The sequence below is a fragment of the Camelus ferus genome, chromosome 4 (genome assembly GCF_009834535.1).
Source record: "Camelus ferus isolate YT-003-E chromosome 4, BCGSAC_Cfer_1.0, whole genome shotgun sequence".
Taxonomy (NCBI): domain Eukaryota; kingdom Metazoa; phylum Chordata; class Mammalia; order Artiodactyla; family Camelidae; genus Camelus; species Camelus ferus.
In genome coordinates, this window is record NC_045699.1 from 54,399,913 (window position 1) to 54,417,949 (window position 18,037).

Here is an 18,037-nt window from a genome sequence, read left to right on the forward strand (position 1 = left end):
GAGGGGGCCTTCCTCCCACTCCCCCTTCCCTTCCTTGCCCCTGCCCTTCACTCTCCTTGGCTGGGGCCGTGGGATAAACCAGGGATTCTGGGCTTCTCATCCTTCACCCTGCTCTTCTAGCTTTAGCTACAAACTCATGAAAACCTCTCCATCCCACTTTCCCTCCGGCCCTCAGCTAGACCTGTGGGAAGGATCCGGTACATCTGTTCACCTGCTTCTTATAAAGTCAACCTCTAAGCGAGGAAGATAGTCAGGAGCCAGAGTAAGCACTGGCATCAGTGTCTTTTGGAAATACATGGTTAAAGTTTTTAAAATGCAAAGATGGATAATGGATTTTTCTGGATTAGCAAAGATCCTTGCACTGAGGATAATTCTAACTTCAGCAAACAACAAAAGTAAGAAACAAACAAACAAATGAATAAAACTGTAGTTTGTTTGGGTTCCCACCCCCCCCAGACAGGGGATCTGGATTTTGGCTCCCTGGGTGATCTTTGGGAAGATGTTAAACTCATGCTCCCAGCACATATGCTCAGAACCAAGTCAGGGTTGAGCCAGCAGGGGTTCCAGGAGGACTTTCAACAGTCCTAGAACCTTTTCTGGGTGTAGCCAAATTAGGACACTTGTCCTATGCTTTGCGGGTGGAGCATGGACCCAGGGAGGTGGCCTTGCCTGTTTGGGGGTGTTGGGGGTGGCAGCATGGAAAGGACGTCCTTCCAAGAATGTGGTCAGTGTTTAGGTCACCCTGTGGCCTGAGAGTTAAAAACTCCTCATGAAGCACATCCAGTTCAGGGACTTCGGTGTGTCTGATTATTTTCTCCTTCTTTGATTTTAAAGTCGCCAAGACCCTCTTAGAATCAATCAGTTGTTGTTACTAAGAACTAACACAAAAACTCTTACAGAATCATACTGCCTTAGGAACAATACCCAACTTCTGAGCCATGATGATTACAGAATCCAGGTCCAACTGAAATAATATAACTGTACAAAACACTGCAGATCATCAGTAAAAGCATCCCCACTTTAACGAGTTGCCAAGGAATGGGCTGCTAGTGTGTGCACGTGTGGTGACCCCACTTCAGGTACCCTGTGCTTATCAGAGGAAAAAAGGTCCTGTACTGCTGGGTCACCGGTGGTTTTCGATTATAGGGTAGGCTTGGCAAAAGCAAGAGCAACATGTTCCAGACCTGAGTTGAATTTCTTAGCCACATGCATTCTGACCCTGCCCTTCACTGCCTCCCTGCCCCATATACACACTCTCTCTGTGGTGGAGTCGGCATCAGTCGAGTGGGTTGTTTTTACTGCCCTGAAAAGGCGCAGTGTTTTGTGTAACTGTGAATTTCCTGTCGCACCTACCTAGTGCTACCTCTCTTCTTGACTCACCGCGGAGCTGGTGTGAAACTCTTGGCCAGAACTGAAAATCTCTATCCTGGGCCCATCTCAGTCCTTGGTGTTTAAGACTGGCAGTCTTAGGTTTCCATCCCATCCACGTCTGGGGTGGCCTGGAACCTTCCCCACATCAAAACCTCCATACAATTGTTGGGACATCTCCGTGTGTCTTCAGTTGCCCAGCAGTCACGATTTCAGGAGAGTCTGCGTCAATTTTGTTTCTCTAGCTTTGGCAGTTTATCTTCCTCCTACAGTAAAGATGTGTGTAGCGGTGCCAGAACTAATGAGAAACACTCACCTTGCATTTCTGCTCTGTAAACGACTGTTTGCTGCCTTCCCTGACGGTGGGGAGAAAGAGATAGACACCCTGACTTTGGCAGGAAGAGGCCGGTTTACGGACTGAGGCCACATGAAGAAATTCTCCCCATGGGAGCTTTGGAGGCCCTGTTTCTTATTCCTTTTGTGTTGGTCTGTCGGACCCCTCCTGGCTGTATAACCTTGGGTTTACTACTTAATGATGCACTGAGGGGTGCCCTGGCCTCTTCCTCATGCCCCAGTCCTCACCATCCCCTTATCCCTTAGCAGAAGTCACGGAGCCCTCACCCCCTAATTGCTGTCGTCCTCAAGCCTGTGCCCAGTGAACACTGGGCAAAGGTGCTCCATCACCACTGACATCTGGCAGGGAGCTGCCTCCTGGGGGAGGCTGAGATGTAAGCTCTAGGAGTCACATGCTCTTTCGGATGCAGAACTCCCTGCCTGCAAGTGGCTTTTGTTTCTAGCGGCTTAAACTTTCAGTCTGCAGATACGCCCTAGAAATTCTTTATGTAGCATAGAATGTACTGGACACATGTGACCAGGCCACAAAGTCCTACCTAGTCTTAATGGCTTGGGCGTCCATCTCATTTGAGGTCAGAAAGTCAGATTTACCACGACTGCCATTCCGCAGAGTTCTGGAAATCCTCAGGGAGACTCAGAAGTTCTGCACACCTGCCCTGGTCATCTCTTATTCCCTAAACTGTCTCGCTAGTCCCATATCGCCGCTCCCGCCTTCCCATGGGCACTGTTAGGAATCTGTCCCTACCTGCTACCCCATCATTACCTGCTTACCCACCGCTTTTGCTCCTCTGGTCCTGCCTGTGCTGGTTGAGGGCCCAGACCCTTCCCACATCTCCCCACAGTGAGAGTAGAGTCGGCCACTTAACTTCAGGACTCATCAGCGTAGCTCAACGTGGAGAGTGATGGGCAAACATGGACACGTGACCACACTCAGAGGCCCTGGCTCAAATCCAAGCCCATCTTCAGAGGGTCCCTACAGGCTTCTTCCTGGCCATTTCCCAGCCCACCATCATCTCAGAGGCCCGGCTTCCTGGCAGTGGAGGGCCTTCAGCCATGTCTGCCTGACCCAGGGCCCAAGTTCTAGTACACACGAGGCCCCAAGGGAGAGACAGTAACCCGGGCCTCACTCCAACCAGGGCCTGCCTGCCTCCTCCTGACTTCTGTTCCATCTCCCCAGAGAGTTGATATAGACCAATCCATTCTCTTAGAGAAATTCCACTCCATCGTCTCCCACAGGGTGTGTTCTTTGCCCTAAGAACGTCACAGTCCAATATCAGTACTTGCTGGATTGTTCAGACACACACACGAGTCAGCAATGGTCTAGTCGCTGTAGAACTGAGCTAATCCTAATCCGAATCTAGTGTCTGTCTGTGGTCCTCTCCAGCATGAAATTTAAAAAGAAAAAGAACAAGAAACCTGCTAGAACTAAGGCAGTAGCAGTGGGGATACAGAGGGCGGGACAGATGGGTGAAGGGAGGTGGAGGCTGAGGACTGACCGGACACCAGGAGGGGCAGTTAAGGGCACTGCCCAGGATCCTGAGTGGGTCATGGTGCCAGTGAGCTGAGATTCGGAGAAGCAGCAGGAGGAGCGAAGTGAGAGTTCCATTTTGGATGTGTTGAGTTAGGCGACTGGGGGATATTCAGTGGAAACATGCGGTAAGCAGTTAGAGGTGATCATTGATGAGTGATTGACATTCCAGGATTCTGGAATGTGATCGTGACACGGGGAAGGAATCATGTCACCTACAGCCCAGATTTCTAGAACGTTCCTTCAGTTTCTCACTTCTCTCTGGAGGGCACACAGATTCTTCTTGTTTCACCCCAGTGGTTTCCTCCTGTCCACTGACACTTCAGCATGCCCTCTAACGTCCTCACCCTCTAGGGTCCCACCTCCGTAAGTGGGCTTCCAAGGTATTTTCCCAAGCAGAGCTGGCCTCCCTCTTTCGTGTAGTGACGTTTCCTGCAGGTGAGCTTATAGTGGGTTCAGCTGGGTGTTGTTATTTGGAATCTCAGGGTTTTCTAGCCCAAAGTCCTGAAATGATGGAATAAGTTCTGGAATCTTTTTTTTTTTTTAATGCGTATAAAATTAGTCTTCTGAATGAATCAGTTACATTAAAAAAAAAATGAATCTGTTTCCAGTTCAAGGAAAGAGCCCCGAACAATTTTCCAGCTCTGTTTAAGACACATTTCCAGTTTGAGGTCCCGTATGTGGTCAGTCGCACCAAGTTGATAATGGCTCTCACTCATCCATCCCCCCCTCCCCCAACGCATTGTACTCTTCGAGTCTAGAGCTTTCTGATGAGTCTTTTAATGCATAGAGCTGTCCTGGGGCTTGAGCTCTCTGGCCAGGATCCCTCCTACCTCAGCTACTCTACTGAATATCAGTCGCTGGGCAAACGCTTGTCTTTGTTTGCCCTGATCCTCTCGTGCAGTGGCCGCCTCTGTGGTCCATTATGTAGGGCAGACAAGCTGCTGTCTCGGCAGTGAACCCACTGGGCCTCCCGACACTGTGCCTAATTGTATTCCCTGTTCTCTGCTACCAGATGCAGTAAATTACATTTCCTCCCAGCTCCCCGACCTGCCAATCCTCTCTTCACGAACGGCAGAACCATCACCTGGGCAGGACGGGACCAGCCGAGCTGCTGGTAAGTCCTGGGGAACTACTGGTTTTGATGTCAGGACTGAGCACTGGGGCTTGCATTTCTCTGAGCTTTATTAACGAGGGATGCCCAGATATCCTTACACAGGGGCACCCTGCCCTCAGCGCAGGTTCAGACAGAATTTTGCAGTGGCCACGCGGGGCAGGCGCTGAGCCCTGATGGGTCACCAAGGACCGAATGGGAGGGAGTGTTGAGAATGTCATGGAGCGTTTTCCCTCCAACTTCAGAGGAATCTGTCTCTCATGTTTGTGGTCTTTCTCTCTGTCCTGAATCTGAAGGTTAGTCTGTACCCTGCCTCCAGGGAGTTTTATTTTCTATGCTGGAATCGTACAAGATCAAATGGGCTATGATGGGAAGCTGGGTGGAAAGTATTTTCAAAGCGTATGAGTGTGTTACCTGGAATCCTCTGGGAGTCAAGCTGTCTGTATATTACGAACATATACATTCCCCAGTCTTCCCATTTCTGGAGTTATTTCTTAGCTGCTGTGATATCTTGGGGAAATGAAAGCAGCAATTTAAAGAACATATGTTTCTCACAATTGTGGATGTTGGAAAATAATCTATTTATGAGCGTAAAGCGTATGGAGAGCTACGCTTTGCTCTGTTCAGCGTGAACGTGCCTCCGAAATCAGAACCGGGCAGACGTGAACAGTCTGTCTCTGTCCTGGCCTTTCTGCTCTGCAGAGAAATGCACCGAGGGCAGGGGCTAAATGGAAACATGAACTCAAGGTTGTGCAGTTAGTGACAATGTAGGGGAAATCGAATGAATTCAGATGAATGAACCTCAGATTATGCATTACATCATCTAGGTAAATTTATGTTTAAAACAAGTCACACAGTGATACCTTTTGTAAGACAAAACACAAACCACGGTTAAGCCAGAGGGAGTCTGGCCGACATAAAGTAGGCCGATCTGAATATTTTATGAAGCAAATAATCCCTCCTTATTTTAATGTAAAAGGAAGAGAAAAGGGCACGGAATGATTGATGTAATTGTCATGTGCAGTGGTGAAACTGAAGTATCTACTGGGTGTCTCTGGAAACATCTCCGTGTATTACTTTTATAGACAGAATCTCAGGATTCTCGAGTTGGATGGGGCTGTACATTGTGTCTGATCAAACCCGGGCCGGGTACACGCATCCCTGGATAGTTAAAGGGTGGATAAACCAGAACTTGGCAGCCTACAGTCGTGCTACAGACGCACCACTGGGAGTGACTTATGCTGCGGACTCTTTTAAATGCTCCAAGGTGCACTTCTGAGATCTACTCAGGATCATGGCCATTCAAAAGTCACACAGCTTCCTGCTTGCTCGGAGAGTGTTGGGAGTTCCCAGGAACTGTGGGGTAAACAGTTCTCCAGCCCCTCTCCTTGTTTCTGCTCCTCACAAGACATGATGCACCACCCAGCTAATGGACTGGCCTGGAGAGGGTAGGGCTGGTGTGTGGGGACAGATGTTTAAGAGATATAAATAGGATTTGAGCAGTACTGGTAGTCAAGGAATGTAAAGTTCAAGAGTGATATGTTACTAGGAGCGCAGTGCTGTGCCTGTAGGAATATACATACTCTCCCGACCCTGCATCCTTCATGTTCGAAGGTCCTGTGAAAACACAGTGATCCAAATAGCAGATGCATTTTTTAAAAAGTATTATGTGATCCAGATCCTCTAAAAAATAACTTTACGTGTACTTTGTTCATTAGTTAAGAACTCACTTGCATAAATGTTTCTACTGTGGAAACACACAGAAACAAAGTCATAGAAGGAACTGCATTTGATGTGGGTAGCTGCTCCGTCCAGGCTGTTTTGGAAATAGAGCATCCAGATGCATGATCAGTTATGGCTGTCATAGTGACTACACAGAGCCCGGATAGCACCCCCAGAATTCTCTCTTCTACTGTATAATCTATCACACTTTATGCACATCCTTTTGGAAATTGGCACAACCTTAGGGCCACTGTAATAAATGTCACTTGTTATCACTTAGGATGACAACAGATGCTCTTGTCTGGAGTTTGAGAGGTTTTGGACTCGGTAGAAATGCGAATTGATTTAGAATCATTGCTCTTCAGAATCAGGAGGCATCTCTCTGAGTCCCTTTTTCAAACATGGAAGCTGGGAGATAGGAGCCCTGAAAATAGGTGCTCAAACCACAGTCACACCCCTCTGAGGCTGAAGCCCAGTCTCCCTCCAGGTGGCTCATTCTGTCTGTAATAGCTTCTGATGGCTGCGAAGTTCTCCCTCCGATGGAGCTACCATTTGTCTGCTGCCTTCGTCTTCCACCCACGGGTCCTTATCCTGCCCACTGGAGCCCCTTCAAGTATTTGAAATTGACTATCACATGCTGTCTTTCCTGGCTCCTCCCCTTCTGTCCCCATGAGGCTCACCGCCCCCATCTCTTCAGCTGGTCGTCAGATGATGGGGTTGTGTGGATGGTGCCATGACTGTCCCTCCCGTCTGAACCCTCCCCCCTTTGTCTTGCATCTTCCTGAAGTGCAAGGCTCCGAGGCCCCCAGTGCGCCCTGGGCTGAGCCCATCACCCCGCCTCCCAAGGCAGAGCTTGGTGCCACGGACCCTGTGACTAACTTCCCTGCCATCACGGCTTCTCAGCTTCAGCCTCTAAGGTACAGCCTCAGAGGTCTGTGACCTGTGCCACTGCTCAGCCTCTTTTCCATTATCCAGTGGAGTCACTGCTCCAGAATCATTTCAGGGGCAGCAAGGGAGTCTGTTCCCCACAACTGTGCACACACCACTTCGCCTGCTCACACGCAGAAGAACCTCCAGCATCCTTCATTTCTTAATCTCGAGAGGCGCAAATAAGGATGAGCTGTGCACGTGTCTGCCCTTTGTAGACTCAATATGACTGTTAAATTTCTTCTTGTAAGATAGTACCAGGGGGAAGGTATAGCTCAGTGGTAGAGCACGTGCTTAGCATGCACAAGGTCCTGGGTTCCATCCCCAGCACCTCCATTAAGAAATAACAAAGCAAACAAACCTAATTACGTCCTCCCCTCCCCCCACAAAAAAGTGCAAAAAAAAAAATCAACCCTCGTGAATGGTGGGGTCCCCCGAGGTCACTGAGGAGCCTCCAGGAGGTGGGGAGGGGAATGAGGGCAGGGGACTCGGTAGTCACGGGCCCGAGTGTTCTCTGCTGTTTCAGGCTTGGCAACTCTGCAGCACTGGTGTTTCCATATTGTACTTCTGCATCTGATTTCATTTAAATAAAGGGTTTAAAGTTTGGAAAGGAGAAAACTCTCTTCTCTGTTGTGAGTATTTTTACAGCTCTTGACTGTAGCACCATGAACCCTCATTTTTCCTCTCCATTTAGTGTCATCTCAGATCTAAAAAGCCAACCTGCATTACTTGTCATCATTTCACTGATAAAAACGTGGCACAGTTGGAACCAGAGTCAGGGGCCGACAGCTCACCATCAGGGAATCTCCTGGCCCTTGGGAGTCCTAATTCAGCCCCTGGGGGCGTGGCCATTCAACCAGTGACAAGCTCTGCCAGTTGTCCTAACCCCCAAGGCACAGGTTTCTGCCGTGTCCACAGGACACAAGGGACTGTGCAGTGATCCAGATATACTGTATCTCTCTGGCCTTGGCCTCATCTGTCTAGAGGTCTGAAGGACAAAGGGGAATGAGCTCAGTGGGCCCAGCCTCTGTCTGATGAACCCATGCTGGCTCTGGGCAGTCTCGACTCTTTGAAAATTAACTCTAGAAGTTAGCCCGCCACAATGTCAAGCTACTTCTGTGTGGTTTACAGAATTCCTTCCTTCTCGTTTTTGAAAAGCAGAATTTGAATCTCTGTCTCTAGCACCTTTCCTGGTATATCACATCCTTGAGACAAATTCGTCCAAGTGGGAACTGGGGCCCAGGTGCCAGAGCACTGAGAGCTTTTGTATCCCTGGGTGCCTTATTATGTCCCAATCTTCTCTCATCATTGCAGTTTCAGTTACCACTTAGCAATATTCTTTCTGGCACTTTTCAGGCTGAAAACTGTTCTTCCTGACCAAAAGGATTGAAGTAAAATTGACGTGAGAAACTGGCTCTGGCCTGTGTTGTCCATCAACATCACGCCCTCGCTGACCCATTTGTGTTAATATCAAGGTGAAAACAGTTGATTCAAAGAAATGTTTGATTACTGGGTTCTGAAGTTAGAGATTGCCCTCCGGGATGAGAGGGGTGGCTCCACACTGAATGAATGTCCTCATTTTCATTGTTATTTGCATCACAATGCCAATGGTGTATTTCCAACCTCAAGCGAAGGTGTGAACATACCTGTATATCTACCATCATGGGCTCAAAGGGATCGGACTGCACGTACGTCTGTTCATTCCATAAGCCAAGCATATGTGTTGCTTCTCATCCATGTTCCAGGGGCAGCAGCAGCTACCTGATGCTCATTAAGACTGGGATGATCTCACGGCTGGGTGGTGGTCCTGGTCTGGCTGTCTGCTGCCCTCTTATTGTTCTTGACACACCCCTGACTTACGAACCGTGAAATATCAAAGCTCGATACCCTCTATGTATGGGTATAACTGAATTGCTGTATACCTGAAACTAACCGAATGTTGTAAATCAACTGTACTTCAATTAACAACAAAAAAAAGCTGGATACCCTTCATTGTACAAATGGGAAAATGAGGCCCCAAATTAGGATGTGACCCGGATAAGAATTCAGAATCAGTGTATTTCTCCCTCCTGTGGGCATCTCCCGTCTTACTGACTGATGAGATGACAGTGGGATGCGTCTTTTTGTACTTTACATGTGGACCCCTAGCCTGGTTCCTCCGCCCTCTGATCACAGTGAGTCAAAGAAACGGAGCTGGGTGAAGAGTGGATCAGGGAATTTAGCAGTGATGGAATGTTCCGTCCTCACAGAGCACAAAGTCCTGTCTTGTGTGCTCTTGGCTTGATTGTGAAATGGAATTGTGCCAGCTGGTGCCCCCTCCCCTTACTGGTGCCAGGTGCTCTGGTTCCCCCTTCCCTAGGCTCCTTACAGCTGCTCTCTCTTTGCCAAATGTGAAGGTGACAGGGGACAAGGGAGCACAAAGAGCCAGAGCGATGGGTCTGACGAAGAATGAGCATTCTCTGCTCCTCAGACCCACCTCTCTGCGCCCTGTGGTGCACAGGTACCTTCCCTGGGGGCCTCCAGCTCCAGCCCACACCTGGGTCTTTTCAGGACCTAGAAACTGGGATTATTGACCCCTGTGAGTGTGTCTTGGCTTCCTGAAGGTGGCTCTTCTATTGATGAGAGAGACGTGGGGGAGAAGTACCAAGAAAACCAAACACAGAGCCCAGAGTCAAAGCACCAGTGCCATCATCCATTTGTATCCCTTTGCAGAAAGCAAGCCATTTTGGTTCTTATTCTTCAGTAACAAAACAGAGATATTATTCTGCTCTCTCACTGGATTATTGGAAGGACCAGCAAACACACTTTTGTACACTCCAGTCTCATTGTCACCAGTGTATAATGTTTGGAAATCAATAATTAAATGGATCATTTTATAAAAACGTATGTCCAGACTTCAGTCATCCCATCATTGGAACGTCCATTGGACTGGTTTGTTTGTTTCCCTCTGTCTCCAGGTCTTTCCTCCAGGCAATATTAGAAAGATTTTGTTTAAGTCCTTTTCTTTATGTCCATGGGTGTCTTTCAGAGTCTCTTCCCAGAAAGCTTCCTCCCCTGAGTGGTACCCCCTCCTCATTTTTTTTTTCAAGAAGATGAGCACAAGCATCAAGCCCTTACAACCCTCATCATAGTGCTCCTGTGGTGTGGGGAAGCTTGAGGGGAGAAAAGGGCAGATTGGAGAGTGTTCTTCGTGGTTAAACATGAGGACATGATGTAAGTAAGGGGTCTGGTACACTACTTGGCAGCAGTAAAGAGCAGGAGAGCTTTTAAAATTGTGTGTGTGCATCAAAAATGAAATGCTGAATTTCCGATGGAAGTCTTATTTTCCTACTGGCTCATAGCCACCCTAGTTCACATTTGAAATATTATTGGCTGAGAACTGGAACAAAATATAAATGCTTATTTGTAGACAACGCATGTAAGATACACTTTCACGCTTCCTGTGTTTTTCTGAATGTCTAATAACATTCTCATATGTGTATCCTTGAAGTCTCAATACTGCGTTTCTGTTAAGCCAGAGCTGCTCACAGTGTTTGCCTAAGTACCCCTTACTAGTGAAGAGAGCGAAGGCAGACAAGGGGTGTGAGACCAAACCTGAAGAAACCTACTAAGACCGTGTGGTTCCTTTGAAGCCCTATGTCTTATCTGGGGAAAAAACATATGAAAGTTGTATTTTATGACATAACATATCCAGATTTATTTTATTATAAATCTGCTGTCATATTCTAGAAATATTGAAAGAACAGTGCATAAATAAATAGTGTAAATATAAATATGAATCTGTAACCCTAAAGAATCCATGTCACTTGTGGTCCAGTCCCAGAGCCATGTCACATTTAACAGAACACAGCTTAAAATCACAGAAACACAAAAAAGAAAACCCACTAAAAAGAAACTCTATTCTTTACCCATTTTTCCTGAAGAATATTAAAAGGGATCCAATTCCTGTCACCACCACGTCTCACATTCTGTCTTCTTTCCTCTACATGTAACTCCCCAAAGCATCACCCACCACCACAGAATGCCCCCTCCCTGTCCACCTCCCACCCAACTTTGACCATCTCTTCCACTAAAACCCTCCTTTCTCAGTTCTTTATTGTATGAATCTACTTAACCGTTCTAGCAAAGAACTTCTCCTTACTGTCCCTCCTTTTGGTCCAGTCTCTGATTCTAGGGACAGGTAAAGACCAGATGAGGTTGGGGATTAATATGGTGGAGAAAGGAAAATTGGACCAGCGATGACAGCATTCTCATTGGTGGGTCAGAGAGAAAGGGACAGCTCTAAAGATCCCCATGTTCATAATCTATATCCTATCACATATGGGTATAAAAATAGAAATATTTTATTCCATACTGTGTACTGATTGCAGGTCAATGCATCATTTGGTTTGCATATTACTGGATGTTTGGGGTATTGTACCTACAACTGACAATCATTGTTACCTTCCTTATTTATAAATAGGTCCCATAAGTGTGTTAATAGTGATAGAACATAGTATTTTAACCCAAAGCTATGCTTTTTAATAGAAATGTAATATTTAAAGAACAGGCTTTTTGGAGCCCATGCAAAATTTTAAATGTTTGTTCTATTTCTTTGATGACACAGTTTGTGGAAAATCAGGAAATAATTGAGACCGGTATTTCTTTTGATATCACCGTCACTGTGTGAGCCCAGGTACCTCTGTGACAGAGATGGTTTGGCCTTCCTTTGTGTCACTTAAGGAAACTCAAGGTCTTTGTGCTAAACAAGTGAAACTTTCAAAATGGACACGATGAAAATAAAGCATTGAATTTTGCTTCAAAATCTTTTTAGTTAAATATAACCGTGGTCAACTTGTATCTTTTTATGCAAGAAGACAGAATAATACCATTGCTATTTTTTCAAACCAGTTCAAGCATTAATCACCGTGTGTACCTTTTCATTGGTGTCATATTATATAAAGTATTTGTGACTAGATTAAAACAACAAATTAGACTTTTCAGTTAGTAGCATTTGTTTCACAGGTATGTGTATCAAATACTTTCTGTACAAAAGGCTCTCAGGTAGGTGCTGGTGGGGAGGGGGAGTCATAAAAAGATGCCAGGCAAAAAACTAGTGTTCAAAATTTATGGAGCTAATAAAACATTCCCACGTGTAATTTTATTACTGAATGGAAAGTGTTAAGTGCCTTCAGAGAGGTTTAGAAGAAGCGTTCAGAGAGAGTCTTGAGAAGAGAGGGATGACTTAGAGATGGAAGAGCAAAGGAATCGTGGAAGAGGGGGCAGTTGACCGGGGCGCTGATGAGGAGTCCTGCGTGGATGGATAGAAACGCGAAGGAAGGACATTTCAGGAGATGGAAATCTTAGCAAAAGCAGGAAATGTTTAGATGTAGGGGGGTGTTCTTTGGCTGTGCTGGAGGGAGAGGGAGCAGTGGAACGTGTGATTGAAAAGATAGTTTGGATCTTCTTGACACAGTTGGGGAACTTGTAGTTGCTTAGAAAGAGGTAGGGACTCAATGGCGATGATGAGCACAGATGTGACACAGGACTCGGGGGGTCGGCCAGTGGAGAAGGGACAAAAGGCTGTCTAGGCAGAGGGACAGCAGGCACCGGAAGGATGTTGAGTGTCCTTTGTTGTGGCCTGAGTGTATGTGGAGTGAGAGAGGTTGCAAGGCAAGACAAGAAAGGAAGGTTGCGGACAGATGCCAAGAGATGGCGGTTTGGTGTTTACTCTATGCGGATGCAGGAACCAGGGGAGGGAGTTTGTGAGTTCGGTAACTCTCCGGGCAGGACAGAGCCTGGGCCAGCAGGAGTCGGCTGACTTTTTCTATTAATGGCCAGATCATAAATATTTTAGACTTTGTGGACCACATATGGTCTCTGTTGCATATTCTTCCCCCCACCCCTTTCCTTCTTCTTAAATTCTTTCTTTCGTTTCCTCTTTCTTAAGTCCTTTCTTTCCTTCCTTCCTTCTTTTTTTTAACAATTTTTTTTTTAACGTAAAAATCATTCTTTGCTCCTCTGGCCATGCAAAAGCAAACCTCAGCTGCCTGGTGATGAAAAGACAGCAGTGGCAGATGAAATCGGACGTGGGCTATTGTGCAGAGAGCAGAAGAGGGCCTGCTCCAAGGCAGTGGTGAGGATGGAGTGGCGAGGGAATGAAGCTGAAGTAGAATCAGTCTCAGCAACTGTTTGATGATGGGTTATTAGGAAGACGAGGCCAAATCAGGGATGATTCTCCGGTGTCTCGCTCGAGAGGCTGCGCTGTGGTCCAGGTGTTACTTCACACCAGGGCCTGGTGGGGAGTTTTGAGAGGAGATGGGTTCAGTTTTGAAGCTGCAGAGGCTGATGCATCTGTGGGTCATTCAGGCAAAGGGTGCCCTGGGACAGTTGGCTCCGTGGGTCTGAGGCCCAGTTTCTTTCCATCTAGAACGTGTGCCTCAGAGGTACCAGATTTGAAAGTATGGTGAGTCACATGAGCCTATAGGACAGGAACGAGCTGGTCCTCGGGAGGCTCAGAATGGCAGCAGGAGGTGCGTGAGTCAGAGAGGCCGAGACTGGAGCGGGAAGACCGGGTAGAAAGCTCTCGCGATAATCTAGGAAGGAGTGTCTCAGATTGAGTAGTGGCCGTGGAACAGGAGGAAGGTGGCAGATGGGACTGACAGTCTGGGGCACAATCACGAGGGCTTGGCACTGTGTGCACGGAGGAAGGAAGGGGCCTTCTGTGAGCACTGGCCTCTGATTCCAGGGTCAGTGGGATGACACTACCTCTGTTCTGCTCTTCTAGTTCTTGGTGTGGAAACCGAGCTGAATGACTGACGCTTACCGAGCATATCATCTGACTACTTTCATAGCTTTTCCATTTTTGCAAATATCCTCTTTTATATAAAGTACAGTGAAAGATAACCACGTGCCATCTGCAAAACCCTTTGCATAATCTCCATTAATAGGAAAGGAAAATGTCAAAGAATAGTAGAACACTTGGTAAAAGAGCTTAAAAAAAAAAAGGAGTTTGGAACTAGATCACTTCTTAACCAAGGGCTTTAAAATTGTCTATAAGCGTAGGGTAATCTCTCCATCCAGGTAAACTTGCATGTCGCCAGCTTCCCTGTAATTGTTACACTGGATTTCAACAGTTGCTTGTGGCCTTATTTTAGCTCATCTTCCTTAGGAGTGTGAGTGCCATGGAGATATGGTAACTCTGTTCATCCGTCTTCCCAGTGCATTTAGCTGCTGTGTTAAAATACATATGTAACCACCTCTGTCCACAGTGCACTCACTCTAACACTCAAGATGCTTTGCAGTTAGGCTAGAAAGGGCCCAACACCTTTTTTTTTTTTCTTTTTTTCGGTCTGTTTGGCAATTAACCATTCACTGGCTTTTTTTGTTGTAACATGCACTTCCTTTCTCTTGTTTTCGTTCAAGCTGTGTACGCCATGGAAATTAATGTGGAGAAAGACAAACAAACAGGAGAGACCAAGATTCTCTCTACATCCACCATTGGCCCAGAGGGGGTCCATCAGAGAGGAGTCAAAGTCTTTGATGATGGTACCAAAGTAGTGTATGAGGTGCACTCAGGAGGCACCATAGTAGAAAACGGAGTGCACAAATTAAGCTCAAAGGATGTAGAAGAGCTTATTCAGAAGGCTGGACAATCAAGCTTAAGAGGAGGGCACGTGTCAGAAAGGACTGGGATTGCAGATGGGAGCCTCAGCCATCCTAAGGAACACATGCTCTGCAAAGAAGCCAAATTAGAAATGGTCCATAAGTCTAGGAAGGATCACTCTTCCGGGAATCCCGGGCAGCGGGCTCCAGCCCCCAGCACTGAAGGGCCGGAGGCAAACTTGGATCAGCCAGTCACCATGATTTTCATGGGCTACCAGAATATCGAGGATGAAGAGGAGACTAAAAAGGTGCTAGGCTGTGATGAAACCATCAAGGCTGAGTTGGTCCTCATTGACGAAGACGATGAGAAGTCGTTGAGGGAGAAGACCGTGACAGACGTGTCCACCATTGATGGGAACGCAGCCGAGCTGGTGTCCGGGCGGCCCGTCTCAGACACCACAGAGCCCTCATCCCCAGAAGGGAAAGAAGAGAGCCTGGCCACGGAGCCAGCCCCAGGTACCCAAAAGAAAAAGCGCTGTCAATGCTGTGTTGTCATGTGACCACTTCTTTCTTCCCCTTTCTTCCGGGCAGCCTCTGTGCTCTCCACCACTTCCGTAGACCTCACTGTACCACTAACTGCGGGCGATACTGTGAACTGGAAGCAAACACCTGCCTTGCCTTGCAGTTGGATTGCTTTGATCCCTCTTATTTTTCCCCCCTTTCGTTTTTCTCCAGTTTCCTCAGCTCAGAGACAACATGCATGTGTGTGCTTCATTCTTTCCAAGAACTTGCTTTTCCTCTCAACCTTTCCTTGTGTCTTCAAGAGGGAATCGGTTCCTTACTGCGCGATTGGAATGGACCTCGTATCAGCCAGTGATCTAGTAGCCTTAATTCACTTGCCTGGAATTGAACCCGTGGGCACCGGGGGGTTCATTTTTGTCGTGTGTCGCTGTAATGTAGTCACACATCGCCACGTCGCTGATTTCTCACTTGCCTCCCTTGCTGTGGATCTTTGCTTTTATATCGTAGGTGGCAAAATGCTCTGGGCTCTAGCCGGTTGCTAGTGTAGCCAAAAGTGGACCTTACTTAGTCTGTCCAGTCTAGGGGGATGCTTTTTACTGCCTTACATAAGCTTCCAGGTCACAGTATTGTGCATCGATGGCTTTCCTTCTGTTAAAACTGAAATGAAGTGGATGTAAAAAGAAAACCCAGTGCTTGTCACAGCTGAATTGTAGGGATGATTCCGTAACCTGCCCATCAGCAGCTGTCTCTCTTTCTGTGACTTCACTGCTGGACCCTTTCTATAAGAAGCACCATTTTTAACTTCCGAAGGATGTGAAAAAAGCATTGTTTTGAGCATCAGTAGTGAGCTCCTAACTTAGGCGAACCCGTGAGCCTTGCTTCTAGTCTCTCAAAAAAAAAAAAAAGTGTAAATTTTTATATTGTTTTCTTTTTCACGGATCTTTTCTGATCATGATCTATTTTCAATGAAGGGGTCATTTGGGGGAGTATCTCTGCAGTGACCATATTTCTAAAACAGTCCTTCTGACCTGCAGTGGTTGCTGTGATGTTTCCGCTTCCTTGTAGACGGTGCTGTACCTGAATTAACTCTTCATCTCACCTGCCCCGTTGATTACACAGCCTTAGAACTGGACTCTTTTCTCTCTGTTCCCCTGGAAAAGAGAATATTTCCCGCACTGTCACCCTATAGGTTGATCTGACCCCACAAAATGAACTTTAAAATGTAAAAAAGGTTTAAAAGATTAAGAAAGACCTGTCTTCTCAACTTTAACTGCTCTGAAGCATCCAACAAATGCTGACCGAGTGGCACATAGCTGAGCTTCTTTAAGCATTGTTTCTTAGGCTTCTGGAGATTCCAGACCATCGAAGGAATAGTTTTTATCTAGAACACAATGAACAGTTCTTTAAATTCTTAGCATTCTCCCAAAAGCAAACAGCCACAGGTGTGATAAAGCCAAAGGGAAGGAATTTAGTAAAACAATAATATAGTAATGAGATAAAGCTGTAACATTTAATTTATTTTAAAACAGAGATATCTTAACTTTAAGGTTTTTGCCCAGATGCTCATAGCATTGTTGCAAATAATTCACAAAATTATCCATGTTCCATAGAACATAGTTTAAAAACATACGATAAGATATACTATATTGTTTAATTTCTGTGGAAAATAGATGAGGGAAAAATATGGTGGTCTTGAGAGAATTTGATTACAGAACCAACTAAATTTGCCCTAAATAGCTTTCTTAGTGCTAAACCTAATGATTATTATTTTTAATTCCTTCGCTTGAAATTATTCCAGTTAGGGGAAAAACAGTATTTTTTTAATTTTCAAAGTTAATTTTTCCCAACTTAATTAGATTTTTAATGAGCACAAAGTATGTCACCTTACCATTAATGTGTAAACAAAAAAAAATTTTTTTAAGGGAAACATAATGAGCTAAATTCTACTTTATAAGATGATTCCACCCATGGCTTGGCTTTGAAGAGCTGAGGGAAATTATTTCTGAATCTCAGGTTCACCAAAGCAGCTGTTTTTGAATAAAACTACTCTGCTATCTAGAAATAGTATCTGGTTTTGCCACCTATAAACCTCACTACTTTCAGCTTCGTGCTGCTCAGTAAATGGTCATTTAGGCATCATTTAAATGTTTTTAAATAATGACATGCCAGATAAACCTATTTACATAGAAAAAGAGAACAGCTTCCGTGTTTTAGACAATCTATGATTTTGATAATTTATTTAGAAAGAAGCAATCCGAAAGTTTACCATAGCTTATCTTTTTTTTTTTTTTTCATTCACTTGGGGATTAAAACTATTCAAGATGACTTTTAAAAGCACAGTTAGTGAGTAGAAGGATAGAAGTTAGCCTTGGGCATGCATTTTGATAAAGAGAACCAGAATCTTCCAGGACAGATAATTCCCTGCAATGACCTCCCTTCCATCAGTGAATTAATTTCTCCGGAAGGAAATGGTCCACACCTCTCACAACACTGCACATGAGCGCTAAAAGACCAGGGATAATTGCATTCTCATGTATCAATAATTAGTATAAAAGTTAGCAAATTATATGAATTAGAGTTCTCTCTATACTTTACTATTAAAGCTTATCATTTAAGTGGTTTTTCAAGTAAGATGTGTTACCTTTATTAAAATGATGCGTGGCCACAGTAAATGAAGATGTGTTTGAATATGGCATATAAACTTGCATAGCTTGCATCGTTTTCCTTTAGTAACTGGGGGATTCAGGCTCAGCCAATACTTTTATGGGATGAGACCTATAATCCCATCTACAGCAACAAGGAACTACCCTACCCTTTATAACGAAAATATAAACAGAGTTGCAATTGTGAACGTACTGCCTTCCCTGCTGTTACTGGCACTGTCTCTGTAAACACTTTATTATATATGGTATGGCGCC

General features: G+C 45.7%; 1 protein-coding gene across 5 annotated transcripts in view; it reads left to right on the plus strand.

The window, feature by feature from the left end:
- Positions 1-18,037, plus strand: part of PALM2AKAP2 (PALM2 and AKAP2 fusion) — a 425,013-nt gene that overhangs the window by 228,593 nt on the left and 178,383 nt on the right. For 2 of the 5 annotated variants that reach the window (XM_032478148.1, XM_032478149.1), the window contains exons 7-8: positions 4,266-4,367; positions 14,418-15,113. The exons of 1 other annotated variant lie outside the window; for it this stretch is intronic. In XM_032478148.1, coding sequence (XP_032334039.1) covers positions 4,266-4,367; positions 14,418-15,113 — 798 coding nt within the window. The remainder of the gene's footprint in view (positions 1-4,265; positions 4,368-14,417; positions 15,114-18,037) is intronic. 2 more of the 5 variants (XM_032478150.1, XM_032478151.1) reach the window with 1 other exon arrangement.